The sequence below is a fragment of the Lytechinus variegatus genome, chromosome 3 (genome assembly GCF_018143015.1).
Source record: "Lytechinus variegatus isolate NC3 chromosome 3, Lvar_3.0, whole genome shotgun sequence".
Lineage (NCBI taxonomy): Eukaryota > Metazoa > Echinodermata > Echinoidea > Temnopleuroida > Toxopneustidae > Lytechinus > Lytechinus variegatus.
In genome coordinates this window covers 45637311-45659844 of record NC_054742.1, presented here as the reverse complement: position 1 = coordinate 45659844, position 22534 = coordinate 45637311, and the positions used below count along the sequence as shown (strand labels likewise).

Below are 22534 nucleotides of genomic sequence, written 5' to 3'. Positions count from 1 at the left end.
GCAAGGACCAACTTGACTGAACCATAAAATGTTAAACAATGGTAATTCCATTTGTGTAGTGAGAAATGAAACTTTGTTGTACAGGACAATGAGGAGAAACTTAGAATATTTCATATAATACAATACAAAAGAAATAGTGAGTGATGTCCTCAGTTCCTGCATTTGCATACCGACTGGGATGTGCATATAACTATTTTGTGACATTAAGCGAAACTTTCAAATGATTTTGATGAAATTTTTAGTATTATGCTTGTTGGACTTTTCTCTTTTAATTCAAATCAACTTTTGGTTGGGGTGGCCTTGTCCTTTAATAATTTTCTCTCAGTATTCACCTCATGTCAGAGCAAGCTCCTCCTTTAAACATTCTTGTTCTATTGATTCCTGTCAGCTATATCAATATACTAATATGCCTAGTACAAATGGCAAATTGAACCTTTTAAAAATAAATTGATTGATGTATCTGTCAAATTTTGAACCTTTGTTAAGGAATAAGAAAACACTTCATCAATTATCATATTTTGTCAAAACAAATCTAATTTTCATATCAGATACTTTGTGATTTTAAATGGTGATACAATGGCTATCATGGTAAAGTTAAACATCAAAAGAAATAAATATAAAATGTTCATCCCAAATTAGTATTTCCTTGGTAAAAATGGTCACATGTACTATCTGAAAAATAAAACAGAATAAAACAGAAGCAAACAGGACTTTAACAAATTTATGAAAATTTAATACTTTCATGATGGCAGGTAAAATCACATTTCACAAGGATCTACTTGTAAAATCAAAGCACTTACAAATACATGTAACTTTGCTATACTCTTTTAAAGCTCTGAGAGAACATGATGATATTGCAATATTTTCACATACATAATTAAAAGATTTTTTAAACAGCACTTTAATTCACACAAATGTTGTACAACATAAACACATTGAGTGTCTTTTTAAAGAATATGATTAAATCATAACATATAAAAATATAACAATGTCTGATTCTATTCACATACTAAATTTTGTCACAGAGAATCATGATTAATACAGTAAATATATTTAATCATCTCATGATATGAATTCCAAGTGATACTAATAACTGAATCTTCTGCTTTATCAATTTACAACTAAAGCATGGAAATATAAGTGGGTTCATTTTATTTTCTCCATACATTTAAAGGGAAAATTCAACTTGTTCATATTTTCTCCCTTTCACTCCAACATACCGGGGTTTGCATAAAAGTGACAAACACGTCAAAGTGATTTGTAATGAACAAGTTTATGCTTCACATATATTGTTCTATCAATTCCTGTAAAGCATATCAGCATATTACTATGCATAGTAGAATGGATAAATGCTTATTCTAGTAGAATCGATAAATTTAACTTTTAAAAATCAATTAATTGAAGGGACTTTGTCAAGTTTGGAACCTTCCTTTAAGAAAAAAAGACATTCACCATTCATCATATTTTGTCAGAGCAAATTGAATTCTAATATCGAATACTTGGCATTTTTGTTATGTACGCCATATAGTAAATGACTGAATGTTGCTAAAATATCTTTATTTGTATTTGTATGAAAAGACTGAAAAAAAGGAGGATTTTTCAAAAATCTCTTCTCAAGTTTTAAAGTTGCAGGAATGGACAAAAAGAATTGTGGGGGGGGGGGGGTAAAATGGTGAATGACACCCTATAATTTTCATCTAAGAGCTGTAAAAAAAAGTGGAGAATGAATTAAGAGAACAAGAACAAAGTAAGCTATATAATTAAAGAAGATACTAGGTCTTTTAAACAGACAACATATAGATTGATACATATTTCCTAAACAATTCAACAGCTAAAGTAACAATTTCCATTGGATTATGAATATTAATATCCAATGTAACAACACTATGATGTTAAAGTGGATTTTAGAACCTTCATGAAAGTTGAAATTTCTCTAAATATAGTTCACTTGTAGGTATAATATGCAGGATGAATTTACTTATCAAATGTGCTGCGACAATTAAACCATAGACTCTTTACAGCTGACACCTGTCTGTAATATCCTCAGTCTTTGTACTCGTTCATACTTATTTTTTTTTCCTTATGTCAACTTTCTTCACAACTTAGATTTTATTCATTTTAAATAAATGAACTGAATCACATGTATGACCATTACCATAATGTTGTATTTATTAGCACCATTCTCAATGATGAAATACATTTCAACTGTTATTTCACTTTGAACAAGTCTTATCTTATCAATAAGTACATGTATGTATTATAATATTCACTGCACTATAAAACTAGGAGCATGTTCACCCTGTAATACTTTGTAACAGCGTGTTCACTGTTTTAACGCGATAGTTTTTGCAATAAATCAAAAATCAGTTTTGATTTCTCAATATTCACTTTACTATAAAATTGTGAACACGTTTTCTTTGTAAACTTTGTTTTGATCAGTCATTCGACTGCTTTAATGAGGAAGCTTTTGCACTAAACTGAAACTGAAAAGAATTTTTGTTATTAATCCATAATCTGCCTAAGGTTATTTATAGTCCACAAGAAAGTAATTCAATTGAAAGGAATGTGAGAAAAGCGACAAAATACAAATATAAGAGGGTATCTGAATCACAGTTTCACTATGGATGTAAATAAGTTTGGACATTCATTTCAGATCAATGTTTTGATTTGCAAGGGAGCAGAAATACAAGGGCAACATCATGGGGGGGGGGGGTCATCCCTCTGATTTTTTTCAAGGTAAAAAAAACATTTGAACAAATATTTAAAAAATATACATCTCTAAAAAAATAAAATTTGGTTGATTGACTACAACCTGGATCGCAAGGAGTTCAGCTGTCAGTTGTTGAACAAGTAGCAATCAAAAAGATCTAGAAAATCAAAGGCAAGTTCAATATCTGTGAGCATCTCATTTGGATGAAATTTAAGTTGTACTTGAATTTTGTAGTTGTGTTGAGTACAATTTTTTATTGAATTGACCCACAAAATGGCTATTGTATCACCTTAAAACAGACCTGCCAACATTCTACAACCAAAAAAAAAATTTCTTAGAAGGAAAAAAAGATATTTTTTGACAAAGAAGAGTATTTCTAAAATCTGGCTCAACATAACAATTGCCAGCCAGTTGTGGTGAGATCGGTGAAAAAACATGTGAGATTACTCTACTTGAAAACTTGATAATTCACCCTTTCTAAACATGTGCGCGTAGGTTAGAATTTACTTGTTCTTTTCATGCAACAAGTTACTGGCCCGACAGTGACTTTTACTGGTTTGGGACTGTCGGACCAGCGCTAGTGTCACACGCTGTGTATAATACATACTCCATGATCACAAATTTAAAAAAGGTAACAAATCATACAAAATAGTATTGGTGTTTTCATAGCAAAAAAGAGGAACAAATACTCCAAAGAAGGGAACAGTTGGCATGTCTGTTAAAATCAATCATATTCATTGGTCTGAAAATAGTTAAAACTGATTACTATTTCACTCTGATATCTTGGCCTCTAGAACTCTATATCTCTCTAAGAGTGAGTTGTAGACCTGCATCACAAAATGATAAACAAAAACACAAAGACAAATAAGATACAAATAGGAAATAGACCAAACATCTATTCCTAAAATTCATGTTAAGCAGTAACTTGGTTTGGGGAAGGGAGTCTTGTGCTTTGCCATGATAACTCTAACTTTTTAAAAAGGCTTCACAACAACTTTTCAACACTTTTTTTTATTTCTAGTATTGCACATATCTTGATACCTAAATGCTTGGGCAAAATAGGTTTAAAGTTGAATAATTATAATCATATACAAACATATTAATTTACTATAACCCATGAAAGAAACTCTTGAAGAATATTAGGGAAAGAGTAAAAGATAAAAATGAACCCCAGCCCCCACTTTGTTCAAGATATCATGAAACTCCTATGACTGTAATAAAAAAGATGGTCTTCAGAAATGCACTCTTTTATTTGCAGCAATTACTATTTTGACAGAATAAAGATGACCTTGTAACCCACTGTGGGTTTTGGGATGAGCAGGGATACATAGAAACACTTACCTGAGCTGCATTTGTATTAGGAGTAGCTGCTTGCTTGTAATTGGATGCGGTCTTCACAACTTCATGGAATGGAACTTTGTCGCCACCTAGCCAGCCTAAACAATGCAGAATTAGAATTATTGGGTTAAACCAATGATCAGAACACTCCCATTGAACATTTCATATTCATTTTATCATTTACATCATGACAATTATTCATTTTGGGGGAAAGGGGAGGGGGAGATAGGAGATGATCACACGAAATTCTGCCAATTTATTTAAAACATAACTGTATATGTCTCTACCATTTAAGTGGTGGACCTGGTATATTTGCAACGTTAATTTGCCTACGTAATTACTTTATCATGTCACACTTATTGTATTCGCAATGATGGTCTCCTTGTATTTGTACTGAATAAGAAATGATACAAGCATTTCTTAAACAGCATGTACAAAGCTAGTAAAAGAAACCCTACAATTTAGGTAAAAAATGTATCCCCCTTGGGTGCAATTCAAAAGTTGGTCATCTGAGAAAGTTTTAACTTGCCCAGAAGCACAGGTATCTGACTTTTACTGTCACAGTGGTAACTTTTAGATAAAACAGACTTTGTCGACAGTCATTTCATTAAAATGATGCCCTGTATTCACATGTTTTAATGAGGAATGAGGGATGAACACATCCTAATGCTTACCATGCTTTGCCCTATAAGCACATCCTAGACATGCTGAGTTGGCAACATCCAGGATATAGACTGGAGCATTGAAGACATCGGATATCACTTGTAAGATGGCTTGGTTAGCTGAAGCCCCACCAGTCACTAAAACTCTGGTATCTCCACCTATAGATGAGATGGTTATGAGGAAGTAAAAAAAAAACAATCAGAGCAACATAATTAGAAGATACTAAAATACAGACCAAGGAGACGCTGCCACCAGGGACCTGTTTCACAAAGAGTTACAATCATGGTAACTTTGCCAGTATGGCAAATAACATAATCAAAACCCTGATTGGGATTGGCTGCTAAGTACCATTACCATTGTAGTGGCCACACTGGCAAAGTTACCACAGTTCCCTGGCTGGAAGACCGGGAAGTCCCTAAGAAAATGCTTCATATAAGGATGGGAGGCTGCAAGGGTCTCATTAACAGATGGGACTACACAGATGGAGATGACATTGACTGGTCCAACAGTCCAACTGTTCAGACTATGGCATAACTGTCCACAGTCTCCTTGAAGTTGATGAACGATGAAGAACACTTGACCTCCAATGAGTACTCTGACCTTGTGGAATCAAAGGTCATGAAAGATTAAGAATCAAGAATTACTGGAGAAGGAGAACAAAAATAATGACAACTTAATGCCCTACTCACCTATATCATAACCAAGCTGCTCTGCGTGCAATCTCTTTCCCATCATTTGGCCTTCGATGAGCGCTCTGACCTCTGTTGCTGGGTCAAAGGTTGTGACAGGTTGATCAGCTGAGTTAAACCGATGAAGACCTACAGCTGATGGAGTTATCTCTTGCACATGAAAGTAGATACCTGCAAAATAATGTGATTAAAATCTTTTTAAGAACTGTTCTCCTCAGTATCTTCACCTTCAAGGAACATTGCATATTGTTTTGTATCATCAACAAAGAAAAATGTACATGTAATTCTGAGTAAAACTTTTGAAAACAAAGAAGAATTTTTGCTCATGTGTACTGGAGCTAATGAAGGAGTCTCTACTATATTAAAAGGACAGTATCTTTGTGACCAAATGAAATTGCCTTCTTCAATTCCATTCATATGAATTAGAATGAAAATTGCAAGCAAATTTTCTGAAAAAAAGTAAGCTACCACAAGATGTTAACTTGAATGTGCTCAGTCAAAAAACAATCATTGTCCCCATTGCCACATTTGAAATACTTCAAATATTTAACTATCATATTTTTTAATACATTCATAATAGCTAATCAGAATTTAAGTCCCAAATGCAAAAATTGTAGGAAATGCACACTTACCAATATTGCCCCCATTCCCAATGGGAGTGCTCAAGAGTTGTTGATTGAAAATATCCCATGAACCATTGCTGCTTGCATCTCTTATCTTTTCTCTTGTTAGAGATCCATTCTTGAAACTAAACATTTGGGATTTGAAGACAAAAATAACAACTAGAAGGGAGCATTAAATAATCAGGATATTTCAGAAGCTTCTGATAATGATATCCACTATACTGATTTGCAGTACATGTTCTAAATCAAATGAAATTAATCCCATTTCATTGTATCACGATGGCCAAACAAATAATAATTCATACAATATGACATAAAGCAACACTGGATATCAATATAGAAAAAATGCCACTGAACTTGTACACTGTATCCAACCACAAACGAGCAGGGATGATAATGTATGTCAGCATAGCCCCTGGTCTATCAAAATGCTAATATATATATATCTTTTTGCACCACTCTTCAAACAGATAGCATCCAACAAAAAGCAATGTTAAGGCAAAACAAACAATCTATAACTTTTCATTATGCAATCACCATCATATAAATGTACATTCACTATACTATTATAAGATTATTTTTTGGTTGTTAAATACAAACTATGATAGCTATGATTTTCAAAGCATGGCTGTAATACTATTTCTAGTCCTACTAACCATAAAAGAGCCATATAAGCATCATCATCAACAGGATTGACAAAGATATGGCCCTCTAGTGCTGGTCGTGGGGTCGTTAGCCAGAGGAAGAGAGTGTCACTGGTTCCAAGGCTTACGGCTACATCACCTCCTTTAAGACTCATGCCAGCTAGCGAGGCTGAGGAATGAACAAAACATATTGTATGCGCAAAGCAGTTTGTAATTCATTCAGCATCTATTACAAACCTATCATAAATGAAACAATAATTAAAAAGTTAACATAAACTGTTCCCCAACACATCTAGACTAAAGAATAAACTAACAAAGGGCACAGAGTTTTTTGTTTTGACCAACTTAAATTGAATACTCTGAAAATTTGCTTTTCCCAATTGATCACAGCGTCGCACGCACCACTAGTGATTCCACTTTGAAGGAAATTACCCGAATTCCGGGAAATCCAAACGTTTTCCGGGTAATTTCCGGGAAATGAAAAAATTCCTGGATATCCGAAAATTACAATTAAACATAGAAATCATTTGTAATTTTGTTCCTTTTGTTAAAGAGGGCGTGAACAAAAAAAACTGCAAAAATCCTTGATTTTGGCCACCTAGGTCAAATTTAGGCTCGCTGTATTATTGCCCGATTTTCGTGTAAAATCAATCTTGAAAATTCCAGGAAATATCTATGAATTTCAGGAAATTTAGGTTTCAGTTTCAGGAAATTTATTTTTGAGCTGTGGAAACACTGCGCACCAAGAACCGTCCTCTCTGCGCACATGCGAAAGTTAGTTTTGCAGAGAACGCATTTAAAAAAAGTTTTCTTTAAACCAGCAATAAGTGCACCTACGAGAGCAAATTATTTACCGGTGTCTTTGTTCGATAGTTCAGGTTCCAAAGTTTCATCCCGTATCTTTACATTTTCTTGAAGTGAATTATTTACGCCACAGTGGGCATCGTAACAGAGAGGACGGTTCGTGGTGAAATCGCGAGGCGCGATAGCGCACTGTATCTGCGCAGAGAGGACGGTTCGTGGTGCGTGCGACGACAGACCTGGCAGCTACTACTGTGCAGCGCCAGATTGACAAGGCTCTATCCCTTTATTCGTTGAACGCCAAAAAGGGTAGCAGCAAGTCCCATCTTTTAATATCTTTTGGACTGATGTGGCCAGGGTTTGAACTCGTTATGTCCCGGTTGCGAGACAGACGCTCTACCAAGATAAAGATGATATGATGTGGTGTACAGCAACATAAACCAACTTAAATAATATGCTCAGCGTACAAAATGTCAAACAAGCATACATACATTAGGGATAAGCAATGACAAGGAATTTCACAACATAATGATTCTGACAAAAGGTCTGCAAAACTGCAGACAGCTGATTTCTACACTGTACAGCCATTACTGGGTATTTTTCAATCTAAATTCATGTAGATAACTAACACATTAATAATGATGCGATGGTAATCTGGAATCTGGAAAAATAAATTAATTTTCATTTGTACAATTTTGACACTATAATGAAGAAATTCACATCAATCTACATATAAGGAAGTGGTTATATCAGATCTGGGCCCATTTCATAAAAGACATAAAACTATTGCAAGTTTGGCATGCTCAGCAGCCAATCAAAAACAAGGTTTCCATGGAAGTTACAGTCATGCTAGAGTAATGATAACTGTTTATCTTTATGAAACAGGCCCAGTTGGTGACCTGGTCAAATGCTGTGTTAAAAAAAAATTAACATCTAGGTATGAATGAAATGAAGACAGTTTGTGATCATTTTGCGACTTCACTTTAAGTTTCAGGACTGAAGATAAAATTTTTTTTTTTAATAATTATATTATAGATAAAAGTTTGCTTGAAAACTGTGAAAGACAAATTAGAATTACAGTTACCCCCCAGAACTTAATGGTTGCTTTACAAAGCCTACAATGATGACAGAAGTCAGTAGTCTATGAGTTGATGGAATACAATCAAAATTACTTCTAGCTCTAAAATGGGCCTATAGTCTTTTTAGGTAAGCCCAAATGTTGATTCAAGTCATCTTATACCCTGAGGCATATAGTTTACACATACGGAGGCTTACATGAATGAGGAGAAATCATAAGTATCAATCAGAAACATATCATAAACTGTTACAACTTAGGTACATAAGCAAGACACAGGGAGCAGGGCCAGGGAGATGATTATCGATGGATTTCAATTTCATTCAGGATAAAATGCAAGTAACGTATGCTAATCTGCACAAATGAATTTGGGACAGAAGGTGAGGGCAAGTCAAGTTCTTAATATGAACTCCTACACATCAAACAAGTAATACAACTACAGATCCTTCTAGACTATACAATTAAAATAAACATTTTCTCCATAAAGTGCTTGTTTGGGGTGTATAATCCTGTATCATTGATTGCTATACCGGGCTGAAATTGCATGCAACATCCCTCACTTACCATCCCTGTCTATACCCTTTAAGGAAAGCCCTGCAACCGAAGCTAATGACAGAAGAAGGTATACAAAGATACCCTTCATTACCAATAGTAAGGTGGCACATGATAAGCAGTGTTCACACCTAGAGAAAGTCTAGCCCAGCGTTGATTTGAAAGTACTTAGACCAGACTTAACTATCAAGACATCCATGATGTCGGCAAGAGAGAATAGACTCGCAAAGGATGGATGTCAAATGTTGTGTTTTTCATGAGGGTCTAATATTTCCATAAAAACTGCCAAGGTATTGAAAGGCTGTGGTCAGTCATGAAAGAAGGAGTTAGGATGAACTTTTGATAGGCAGTGTGGTCTTTCCAGGACTCTGGATCAAGTCTCAAAGTATTTTCGAACAGTAATTAGATTGCATTTTATCCTTCACTAATCAGAAACCAGCTATGTTTAATAGTCATCTACAGGCCTGGTCATCTGTGACACATGAATATGACAAATTTGAAATTACAGTTTCGAGAAGAAGAACAGGCACTGAAGTCAGCTGCATTCATATAATTTGATGAATTGGAAATGATAAAATATTTATATATTGACTGGCCTTGAGGGGTACATCAAATATTTCTCCTGCAACAGAATTATATTTGACCGAGTCTTTAGACGAGGGCAATATGGTTCTTTTAAGGGCAACATATTTGATGTTTCCCGAAAGAAGAGCCAGTCAGTATTATTACCTAAGACTGTACAATGTGTAATTCAAACTACAATTTGGAACAATTTACATGCCTGTTTAATTGCTTAACACTACTTCTGATTTCATGTTCACAACTTTTTTGAAGTAACCCTTAATAAGCCATTGTGACGTAATTGTTACTTACACTAAACGCTTACAAATCTTGCGCTTGGGTTACATTTGTGTATGCACTGGCTGCGCCACATTTACAGTGCGTTGGTTCATAAACTGGTTCAAGCCAGATTTCTGAAATACTGAAATTAGCAATCGAAATCGGCTCCTTCTGCACAAGCGCACTAGCAGAAATGTGGCCAATATTGCCCTCTATTTTGTACAGGATTTCTTTGGGCAAAGCCCAAGGAGGGCAACATGGCAAATGTTTACCTCGTTGGTCTCGGATTGAAAGTAGCGAGCGAAATATGACTTTTATTTATCTCCTAAAATGCCTTGTATAGGTAATGTTGTTTTCAGCTAGTGGTCATAAGACATTTAATGAACATAATGATCTGTATGAAGAGGAAGAGTGATGGCTGTACTTTCATTGGACATGAACAGTGTATATCATGCAACAAATAATATACAACACATTATTTTGACCAAGTTCACTTCTTGGAGTGAATAGATCAATCAAAATAGAATTCACCCAAAATATCACAAAAGGCCCAATCAAGGCCAAAAAGAGCCCATGTAAATTGCACTAGGTTTAATACAAAAAGACTAACTTTCAATACACTAGTGTAAAGTAAAATAGCTCCCAATGCAAAAACAATCTTTTTTATCTGGATATATCTGAAAAATATAATGAGCAGATGAATGAAAAAGCCCCTTTCCAGAAAATAGTACTCCTTGCCCTTCCATGTACCTATAAAGTATTCAATGTATTTGGTGGTGAACTATTTTTTTTTATTTATTGAATAAACTACGTGTATCTTACCTGGATTATCTCCAGTAAATGCAATGATGGCACACTCGGGGGAGAAACCATACTGATCTACATAGTAACCTGAAATTTTGCCCTTTGGGGGTAAGAAAACAACACATTACAAATACTAGCCAGTTTGCATTCAAACAGACCTTTTTTTTTTCATTTTGTTTGCTTATAAAATGGAAATAAAACTAAATTATTCCTAGTGCTAATTGAAACATACACACCAAAGAGAAATTCCATCTAGTATACGTATGTCCAACCCATCTATATGCTGTACCTTGTTGAAATGATTTGTCTCTGTTAGCTTGTACATATAAAAAATCACAATATTCTTATCATCCCTAAAACAGTTTGTGAGGTGAAGTAAGAGTAGAGACAAATCAGGATCCGTTATACATGTATGAAATTGCCCAAAAGACTAAACTTCAACCATTACCACAACTAGAAATGAGTACATTGAACAACATTTGTGACAAGTAGTTATTCAAAGTAAATAATCACCTACATTTAAAAGTTTCTCATTAAAACAACCCCCTACCAAGGAAATAAAGTACTAAAATGTGAAATCATGTGGTTGTTTTTATGTATTTCAACATATTCATGACCATAATTCAGTGTAGCTTGATAACAAACCTCCCACCACATCAAATCTGGCATGAATTGTTTCATGGTGGCCTGATATGTGGAACCAGTCCAATTTACACTGACTTCAATGGTCATAATTAGGTATTCATGTATTTCATAATGCTATGCAGAGACATGGTATTCAAAATGCTCAAATGCAAAACAATTTTTTGTGATGTCATCAACTTCATTACTAAATAATGAGAGTATATATATCATGGAAAATGTAATGATGATAACCCTTACTATAAATCTACCTATACCTACCAGGTTTGTATAGGAAGGTACTGACTGACCGAGTCTCTGGGAGAGGCCTGGTGCACATGCAGATAATGCAGCTTCAGACCACTGCTTGGTGTTAATGTCAAGTAAATTCATTCCTGATCCTATAAAAAAAAGAAATACTGATATACAAAACCAAGGCTTGAAATTGTACTGCTGGAATATCTAACTCTTTCTGTACATCTTGTGGGGGGGGGGGGGGGGGGGGGGGGGTGAATGAAAGAAAAGAAGATGCAGTAATTATCCTTGTAACTATTATTAATTCTGTGAACAGTATCATCTATATGATAAATACACCACACATATAAGGCTTTGTATTTGAATCAAAACAACTGCATTCTGATTTTGTATGTTTGTTATTTGTTTTTTATATGTCCTTGAGAGCCTCATTTAAAACATCTACAGACTAAATAATATATCACATTGATTCATCAAGTCGTAACATCTGCTCTATGTATATTTAGTTCAGAGACATCTTTAAATACACAATCCATATTACCAAGTTATGAATTCCTTTACAGTGATGACGCTTGAATAAAGCACTTTTTTTTAAATCACAATCTTGCTCTAATTGTCTACTTACCATCACTATGATCTATAGCAGCATATTCACCCAAGAGTAAGGAAGCAACAAAACTGCTCACTAGAGAGATTCGCTGTAAGGGGAAATGAATAACAAAAACTCCCAACTCATGTATTCTGGCATAAGGTCATGGGCAGGTTGAGGGTATAGTTAATGATGGTACACAAACAGTTCGTTTAATTCCAGCAGAAATTTTCTGATATACATAGAGAACAAAAGGTTCTCTAGCACAGACACATAGCCTGCTTTTATAACCTTTGCTCATTCTCCTGAAGATGACAAGAACGTCATACTGTTGAGTTTGGGTGGTCCTTTTCAGCACCGATATATGCCCACGAGAGAATACATTGTGTAACGTGAAACTATCACACACAAGCACATAAAATAAAATGAATAAATAAAAGACTATCTTTCCACATACACTTTTTCAATCAAATGGGAACTACACAAAATGGAAAATACATGTTTATCAAACTGGTAGCCTTTTTGAATTTGGAGATATAATTGTTACACCTTGCTCATGATAAGAATGGGCATAATATAGCAAACATTTTTGTCTAACAGAATGGGTATGACAATGATCTCAAATATTTCACACATGTTGAAATTAATGTACCACTAGAAATCTCAAATCACCTGGAAGGTGTTTTGCTAAGATTTCAGGCTGACTTAAACTTGTGCCTAGTGCCAATGTGCACATGTTGTCTAAGGCGCAGACCCATTAATTGTTATACAGTAGCACGTGTCCCATGAACGCGATCTGACCAATTCAGTGATGTGTTTTACGTCTCATGCAACTGGGAAATTAGGTTTCACTTTTTTAATAGTCACACCTTAAGTCATTGTGAATCCCCCTCCTAGGTATCATACCTACCTCTGTATCTGCATAAGCATTAGGTTGATCCTGAAAGACTTTAGCTATCTGATTTCCAGTAAATCTCTGTCACGAAAGTAAACAAAAACGAAACTTACTAAACATTATTTTCCAAAGGAACCATGCAGTACAATAATGCTAAATAATGACATCTTCAACATGCATGGTAGTTGAATCATATGAAACCTAAAGGAATAGATATAGTACGTACCAGTAGAGAATGATGAAGTTTCTGCGAGAGAAACTTCATATCTGGTTATTATCTGTATATAGATACATGTAGCTATATACAAACATATGTATACTCTAAAGCATGATACAATCTGTTTCATATTAGATCCAATATTTTCATATTTAATAATGATTTAGACCCATACTGATATTGTGCAGCAATGGCAGAAGTGGATTTGACGGATGAGCAAAATAAATATTGAATATAAAATCAACTGGATAAATTCTACCTTTGACAGTACCTTTAACTTTAGAGTATTCTACTGGAACCAGCAAATAATTCATATTTCTGCTGCTGGATACTATACCTCATATGCTCTGGATCCTGTAATATTGGCAAGATTCTGAGGTCCACCTAGAGCAGCTTCAAGGTTCTTACAATGTAAAGCAGTACTAGAATCCATCCAGATTGGAGATTCTTTCACAGCAAATGAATCCTGAGGAAAAAAAAAACATTGTTATGAATTGTAAGCACCAGTCAAACACATGTTGGGGAATCAAAGATTAAGTGTGACTAAATGTTGCACTTAAAATTAGTTCTGAATGGTCTTTAACTCATCACTGTATTAATCAGATCTTGCTCATAGGACATACACAACTGCATACTAAACAATGAGATTGTGCCAATGACAGAAGGCACTTAAGAATGACTTTAAATCACATTTGACATTTTGGGAACAGCCCCTGACCCTGACTTAACAAAATGAATTTATCAAATATCCCAGATTTGAAACAAATATGAAACATAATGGATAGCTAAATCAATCAAAATAACAGTACGGTCTAAAACGAATTCTTTGCCTTCAGTAATCAGCAATATTATATTGAATGATCTAAAATGTGTAAACCTACAATGTGTAAGACAAGATTTTGTTTCCTTTTGAGTTCTTACATCAAAACGTCAATTATATAAAGTACATAGACTTTGACAAAACACAAATCAGAGGATGTGTGCAATGCATCATTGAGGTAAACAAAACTCATTTTACTAAAGATCCTGGAGCTTATACGAGCATTGTGTTAGAAAGTTTTTATTTAAATCCTGGTCATCTTGACTATTTTGTCCAAGAATTTAGGGTGTATCAAATGCCTGAATCAATTCAATATTCTAAAGTACAGCTAAAAACCAGTATATTTTATTCATATGATTTTGATACCAGGGCCAGTAACACAAGAAGTTGCAATGAATTGTAAGTGGCAACGGCCAATTTAGTTGTTTGATGCTTAAGATGCCTATGTATTTTTTTTTACAAAATGATCTGTAACTAATCAGATTTGGTTTTTAAATTTTTAATTCATCACAAATCTTTGTATTAGACTACTGATTACTCATACCTGTAGCTGCTCTTGTAAGAGTTTATCTGACTGGAGTTTGTTCAGTAAAGCCCGAGATCCATTTTTCCAGAACACACTCCCATGTTGCTTTCAAAACAAACAGCAAAAGAAACGACATAAATACACTTTCTCCTCTCAAATATAGTGATTGGAAAATAAATTAAATACCTTATGCAAGACATAAACCATCCAAATCACCTATTTAAAAGATATTCTTTGATACTTGTATTTTATGTCTAAAACTATCATTCACATTTATACTATCCTTGATTCCTCAGTGAGGAGGTAGGGAGGGACTCTTTATGTGGCATGGGAAAAGAAAATATTTGTGACTTTCTTCTTTGCTTTTAATAGGAGACATTGAAGTGCCCTTTCTTTTTCTGTATTGTTGTGTCAACATTTAACAATAACAGAGAACAAGTTCTATGGAGTATTTGATAATACCTGCCTCCAAATGACAAATTTCGCCTAGCTTCAAATACTGCAAAACAAAATAATTTTCATCAGTTACAATGTATAAATCATTGCCCCCCCCCCCGAGCCTTATCACACAATCTCTATCACTTATAATTTTTTAACTCACTAGATACATTTCATTCTTAACTCTTTCAATGCCATATCAGCTCCATGGGATTTATATGTATCTCATGCTGCTGACTGGCAAATTTTTCTGAATAATGACTTCACTTTCTTTTCTGTGCAATATGAGGTACATGTGTCAAGGCAGTAAATTTATCGACTCACCTGTCCTGTTCCTGACAAAGCAGCTACTTTGCTGAAGTCCAGTTTGTGCGCTTTCAATCTGTCAAGGAGAATGTCCATTGCTTTGACCCACATGATGGTAGGTGAGGTGACAGTCAACTGGTCATCATGAATATGGACTCCACCCTCAGTTCTATGGCACATGAAACAAATAGAGTTTGAAGTGACAGGTAATTACTTTGGAAGTCAGAGATTTTGATGAAAATGAAAACACACTCTAAGCTGAGCACTCGCGATTCTCTCACTGTAGTCTGGTGAAAGGATTTAAGTTTGAAAACAATAAAACCCAAATCATCTGATAATGTTTGCTTTTATAAGCCCATGACAGGGTGGGGGAGCAGTTACCTCCCTTGGACCAGAAATTTTGAAAACTTACAATTTGTTTATACTGAAAATTTTCACAAAGTTCAACAAAAGTGTGCTCAAAATCCTACAATTTCAGTTTAGAAATGAAAAATCGCCCCAATGACAAGCTCGGTCATTTCCCTTCCTTACTTTCCAATTTCTTTAGAAAGAAATTATGCGTTCTAACCCCTTTTGAAAAAAAAGTCTGTGCATGGCCATGTATGAGCCAACTTTTATATGTTATTACAAATTATCAAGCCAAACAAGGGATCCTAAAAGACCACAGTAAAAACAAATGCACTGAAGAATGGAGACTGACTGTTGAATGCAGTTTCAGAAACTATTAAAAATCATACATAAGTCCAAAATGCGCACTTCTGATGGAGTATTAAACAAAGTTGGGTTTGATTGAAACTCTCTGTGATTGACCCCTGGAGGGGGTTTCAAAAATCTCTTTGTATTTAGCTATGTATGAATTATGGAGCTTTAAACATCTTAACAAAGGTTTATTTCAACAGATATGTATACTTTCTAGTAATCTCCTTCATATTGTGGCAAATCATATACTTTGCAACAAGAAGATATCACAGTCATATTTGGACTAAAGCCATGATTAAAAATGACAAGGAAGGGTAATGCACCTGACTTACTATAGTCTAATTCTTTTTTTTTAAGACATAAAACAGTGTGAATCAGCTCTCTGACCACTGCAGGTAATAGCAAAGATGTGTCATTCTCCTATTAATCTGATTGGGAAGTCATAAATTGAAAACCATGCTAGTAGCAGACATGTCTGTGTAGACTCTGGGCTTTCCTATGCATACTGTAGACTTAACATTTTACTACAGGTTAAACCTTTAAAAAGATTTGTGTAAATGTACACGCAGGTATGAACTCAAATGGAGTTACACTCATTTTTCTTACTGAATAAATACATGTAGCGGAGGGCAAAGTGGAGGAGTGGATAAGGGTGATTGCTGAGTGTGAAGTGACTCCAGCCACCCCCATTTACAAGGAATTTAAAACTTTGGAATGATGTTGATGATGAAAAAAAGAGGTATCTTTCCAAAGGTAAAATACAAAAGTCAAGGAAAAGAGATTATTTACAATGTGGGAAAGGTTGGGCAATCAATTAGCTTATTGTGACGTACTAGTACGTGTGCATAGAAATCTAGTTGTAAATATTTGAATATGGTATAGGGTTAGTTTTCAAAAGTGTGGTCATCATCATATCAGCCATGTTCAGCCCACTGCAAGGCGCAGGCCTCCTCAAGTAGGTGCCAAAGGTGCTTGTTTTGTGCTGATGCAATCCACTCTGTGCCAATGAACTTTGTGAGCTCGTCACTCTTTTTCAATTTTTGTCTACCCTGATTTCGTGATCCTTGCCATGGTCTCCATTCTGTGATGCATTTGATCTATCTTGCAAGGTGCATGGTCAGCTCATCTCCATTTAACTCTTAACATGCCACGCACACTACTAACCCAATGCCACAGTGCTAATCCCCTGTGCCAGCCACAAAACCCCCCTGTGCCACATTGATTTTGGGATCGCGAGTCGTATTCACTCCTTTCAATAGTCATGATTACAATTGCTTGTAACTCTCTAACGATTAGTTTATCCACAAAATATTGTGTAGTAAAGTTGTAGGAAATTTCATACCCCTTATAATGATGCCCTCATTATATGGATTGGTTATTATCTTTACCGCTAAAATATGAGTTGTATCAAGTAGTTCCATTTTATGGAGTGTTTTGTATGGATCAAAAAACCTAGGTCTCTTCCCTCTCAGAGGCGGAGCCATATCTTGTAAAAAATGTAGAAATACTCGAAAAAGTCGAATGTAAACTGCGTAAGTTGATCTGTCAGAAAGCAGAGTTCGCACTGCACACAATAGTGCTAATTACGGCATGCATGCGATGCGCAATACAATGCAAAACGGCGTAACAATGATTGTAATTCCGAATGTGCGCAGTCATGCACGAAGCAGGCGAGGGTAGGAAACAATGCAAGCACAAAGCAATCAATAGTAGGCGTGCGAGCACGAGTGTGGCATGTTATAGTAGGATACGTAGCGTGCACGAAGCACTCAATGAGTTAATTATTTTGTTTTTATTATATCTATTACTCTAGTCTAGCTCCTAATCAACAGTATGGTTTTCCTGTCATGTTTTGATATCCTTAGCATTATACGTTCCATACATTTACTGTGTTGAGTGGTTTTTACGTTCTGTTCCATTTTCTTTGTTACAGACCAGTTTTTAGAACCATAGGTCAATGCCGGTATAACACATTGGCTAAAGACATTTTGCTTTTAAAAAGGCAAATTGGCATATTGCTTTTCATGTCATTGAAATTCCCAAAAGCGTTTCATCCACCTCTTGTCCTCCAGAGTGCCCAACCCCTCAAGAACAGAAAATTCCTTTAACCCATGTACTGGAATCTATTACAAAACTTTGCCAATTTGAATGAACTTAGTATTGATCTATGTGCAATGGTTTGACCATGATCCTTTACCAGAATACAACCCCTAGATATTAGCAATGTTTAACACATACGTTTTTATTTATTTTTTACAAAATAGGTAGAAACTGGACCATAAAAACACAATTTTTTTTCATTTCAGGTACACTCTTTGCTAAACCACTGCCGTTTCTACAATTCAAATTGTGACAGGGAGGGGGGGGGGGGGGGTAACCATGTCTGCAATGTTGATGCAGATGATGATGACCAAAACTAGGTGACAGGGTCAGAATCCCAGTCAACGTGCCCAAAGACTGCTGCAAATCTACTTACCTAAATTCTGGCAGATCATGATCAAAGTTAACACTAGTTTCCACAACAACTTGAAGTGCATCATTGACAGCAATTGCTTTAGCCTGGTTAGGGCAAATAAACAAAAAGGAACATAGTGACAGTATCATTATCAGACTAGATACCACTCATTCAATGAACAAGGTTATGATATAACCTTGTTCTCACTTATATCTCCATGTGTGTCAAAATAAGGGTGGCAATGTTTGGCTTATTTTCTCTTTTTCTTTGGGGCAAATGTGCTTGATTTTCTGGCACTGACAATTTCCATTACACCTATTATTCATACAACTTGACTCTTATTTAAATTTGATTCTTTAAATCATTTTTTTCTTAATTAAAAATAGAGATCAAAAAATGAAAATTTTCTTGCCATATTACTTTCCACCAATAGAGGGCGTACAAAAAATATGCCCCAAATTCAAGTTTTTGAGCGCTCTGGTGAATACAAAAATTATTCCCAAGTTACTAATGAAAAATAAATTGCAACGGTATGGAAATTAGTAATTTTGGTCACAAAAGTGATATTTTAATGATTTTTTAAAGTGTGTGCTCTGTACAACATTGGCATACCATAGTCCTACCTGTAGATTCCGCACAGGCAGGGTGATAGCAGTGAACAAGTGCTAGATACCAGGGATATACCGTACCTATTTCTTCATGCATTAGAAATCCACTGCAGATTAAAACACATCGCATCAACAATTGTGAGTATCACACAGGTCGCCGGCCAGGCATACATGTACTTGTAAATGCCAAGGTTTTAATTGACAGAGTATTTATAATGTTCACTTGAAGAAAATTATACAAATTCATGCTAGACAGTTTAGCATGATCTAGCACAGCGTCTAGCATGATCCACTGTTTGAGAGTACTGGTAGATCTAAGCAGATCTGGGGTAAAAAATGGAAGTAATCTTGGTAAAGCGCTCAATAATTGAAACAGATATATAAAAAGAAAAAGAAATACAATGATAGAAAAAAATTATTGAAAATAAAATGGACAAAAGAAAAAATTATAAGAAAAAATGAAAGATGAATTAAGACATAATTATAAACAAAAATACATAAGGTTTCATATACAAAAAAAAGGAAGACGAATGAAAGCATATAGAATACAAAATAATTGACAGAACAAAGAAAGAAGAAAAAAAATACAAACCCATTGATAGAACAAAAGATGAAAGAGTTGAAACATAGAAATACATAGAACTGACAGAAGAAAATAAAAAAGATAAAACAAAGAAATAGGCCTATATACGATTTGACGGAAAAGAGAATGAAAGAAGAATTAAAAACACAGAAATACATAGAATTGATAAATGAAAATATCAAAGAAAACATAAATCAATAAAATACATAATTGATTGGAGAAAAGAGAAGAGAAGAAATGTGGAGCCTTGTGGCCCAGTGGACTAGTCTCTGGACTTTGAAACAGAGGGTTGTGGGTTCAAATCCCAGTCATGGCGAAATTTCTTCGGCAAGAAATAAAAAATTAAAAAAATAAGGAATACATCATCGGTATCATACATTTTATTAGAACATACATAGTATGAAAAAAATTAGAGTCTAACGAAAATAGTGGGCCTTTGTTCAAGATAATATATTAATGTCATAAATTTAGAATCTAAAAAAAATAAAATCTGGACAAATGAAAACCCGGTCCTCCGAATTGCAGACCAGATTACACTATTACACATGCAGGCTCTATGTTCGTGTAACACACTACCGTCGGTGAATGGGGATTATAGTAAAATGTCAGAAATTGTTAAATAAATCCCCAGAAACGACGGTTATTCCTGTTATTAATGCACGGTGAACTCCCGCCCGCTTCGCTGACGGGATGCGGGAGCTCCCTGGGTTACCTGACATTGTCCCTGGGCCTGGGGTAGTAATAAACACGAACTTACTGTTTGAGTGCTAAAATCAAAACCAAGAAACAACTTGCTCTCTGATGATGCCATTTTAATGTAACTGCTTATGCACAGTGCTACTAGTTATTCTAAGATCAGAATATGGAGATAGACGAGGAATTCTGCACCATCCTAATCTTCGACTCCTAGATTATAGCTCTAGTCTAGAGATCTACCCCTCGCACTCGAAGTCCCGCGGTAGGGGCGGCGCCGGCGCGGCCGGCCGGATAGTCCAGATTGGACCTTGTTGTTTGGAAGTGCCCTTTCCCAAAAGCTAACATAGAGGGCACATGTCTCCCAATCTCTAATCAGCGACAATCCACTCTTCTTCGCTCCCCACCAAGGTCCAGTACAAAACTTTGCTGCATCAGAAAAGCTAAGCGTCAATCAAACAAGTTACACGTTAGGGGGTCAGGTGCCCTAGTCTCACACACCAAACAAGACACATTTTTACCCAAACAACTTCGCCTCAAACAGGATGAAAAATGCAAAGTTGTGTGTTTTTTTACACTGTAATCATAAGACTTCGTGTTCATGCACTTAAGAAATATCTATTCAGCGCCTAATTTCTCCCTCGCCAAAAGATTCCTCCCATGAACCAAGTATTAAAGTTTGAATAAGTAGACTACACCAGTTGCAAGGAGACACCAGCTGGTAAACGTCTCTGGCTCAGGCAGTAATCAAGAGATGCTGACCCCCTCCCCCATCGTGGTCAATGGGCAGTGGAGGGTCAGGGGAAACCAGACCAGTGGCCTACAGGTACGACTAGTCTCTTGTACCAAACTTTTGCTTCCACTCAAATACAAGTTTACCCCAAGGACGATGAAAATACACAGATGTGACCGATGTTCTTCAGAATGGACATATACCGTCATGATTATTTGATATTCAAATTTTGTTCTATTGAAATGTTCTCTTACCCAATGATTTCATCCCTTGAATAAGTATTACAGTTTATATGACTAGACTACAAAAACCAGGACCCTGTGGCTTCCATGAAATGACCTCCTGACCTCGATGATAAGGGGCAGTCAATAGTTTTTGGAGCTATTAATAGCTCATGGTTTGGACGTGGTTTGTTATGCAGTGTTTGCAGTGTATTCCATACTACGGACATCCAGCTAGTTGCTATAATTATATAATAACATTCATAAAAGATCCTAGACATGGTTTCAAAAGAAAGTTTTAAAAACATTGTATAACATTAATGAAACAATATTTCCCTTATGTTAAACATGCAATAAACCTTATTTTTATTATGCCAAGCAGATATATTTTCCTAAATGGTATTTAAATATCTTTACCTATACTAGACATTAAAAAACATTAAGACACAAAATGATATTTTTCTAACGATTTTATAATGTTACATAATTAATATGATTTTTTTTTAAAAAACGTTCGATGTTATAACCATGATATGATGATAAAAAAGTCATGTTTGTTTTCAAAATATTTCGACAATTTTTTTTTCATAATATTGTTCTGATTTTTTGATAGGAACACAATAACATTTTATTTTTATTGACATCTACATGTACCTTAATTGGATGTAAAATAGCATTTTCAAAAATGTTGTTAGAATATTACTAAACTTGAATTGAATTCTTGAAGAGTATTTTTGAAGTGTTTTCCAAAAAGTGTTTTTCAAAAATATATTAGAAACATCCTGAAGATTTTAACATAAATTGTCATTTTGAGAAACAAATTAAAACAGATATCGAGTTTATAATGTTAATACATGTACGTACATTGGATGTGATAATGAATGTTATGAAAATATGTTAGATGAGCTTTTGCCGTGGCTGTCGTCCGTCCACAATTTCAAAATGCTTCTTCGCCATTTCAAGTCCGCCGATTTCAATATTGTTTGCTTTATATTATTATGATAGCACTAGGTGGGGGATTCAAAATGTCTACACAGAATTTTGAAACTCATTTAATATGCTAATTTATGCGCATTTTTCAAAATTCACAAAAAATGCATTCTTCTTTATTTCTGTTGACCAATTTTGAATTTTTG

At 35.0% G+C, this 22534-nt stretch overlaps 1 protein-coding gene across 1 annotated transcript; it reads right to left on the bottom strand.

Moving 5' to 3' along the window:
- Positions 1-1589: 1589 nt before the first annotated feature.
- Positions 1590-20710, bottom strand: LOC121411156 (xylulose kinase-like). The gene is made up of 15 exons (XM_041603698.1): positions 20509-20710; positions 18582-18664; positions 15425-15575; positions 14681-14767; positions 13654-13782; positions 13115-13180; positions 12241-12313; positions 11643-11761; positions 10758-10839; positions 6680-6836; positions 6033-6148; positions 5401-5571; positions 4723-4869; positions 4052-4146; positions 1590-3537 (listed from the first exon to the last, which is right to left on the bottom strand). The coding sequence occupies exons 1-15, from the start codon at positions 20560-20562 to the stop codon at positions 3481-3483; spliced, it is 1587 nt and encodes a 528-aa protein (XP_041459632.1). The 5' UTR covers positions 20563-20710; the 3' UTR covers positions 1590-3480.
- Between the last annotated feature and the right edge of the window lie 1824 nt (positions 20711-22534).

Excerpts from the sequence above, each read along its gene's own strand:
- LOC121411156 (XM_041603698.1), bottom strand. The coding sequence starts at position 20,562 with ATGGCATCATCAGAGAGCAAGTTGTTTCTTGGTTTTGATTTTAGCACT. Across the intron at positions 6,837-10,757 it reads ATTTACTGGAGATAATCCAG|CCTCGCTAGCTGGCATGAGT; the intron begins GTAAGATACACG and ends TTCATTCCTCAG. Across the intron at positions 6,149-6,679 it reads GCTTATATGGCTCTTTTATG|TTTCAAGAATGGATCTCTAA; the intron begins GTTAGTAGGACT and ends CCAAATGTTTAG.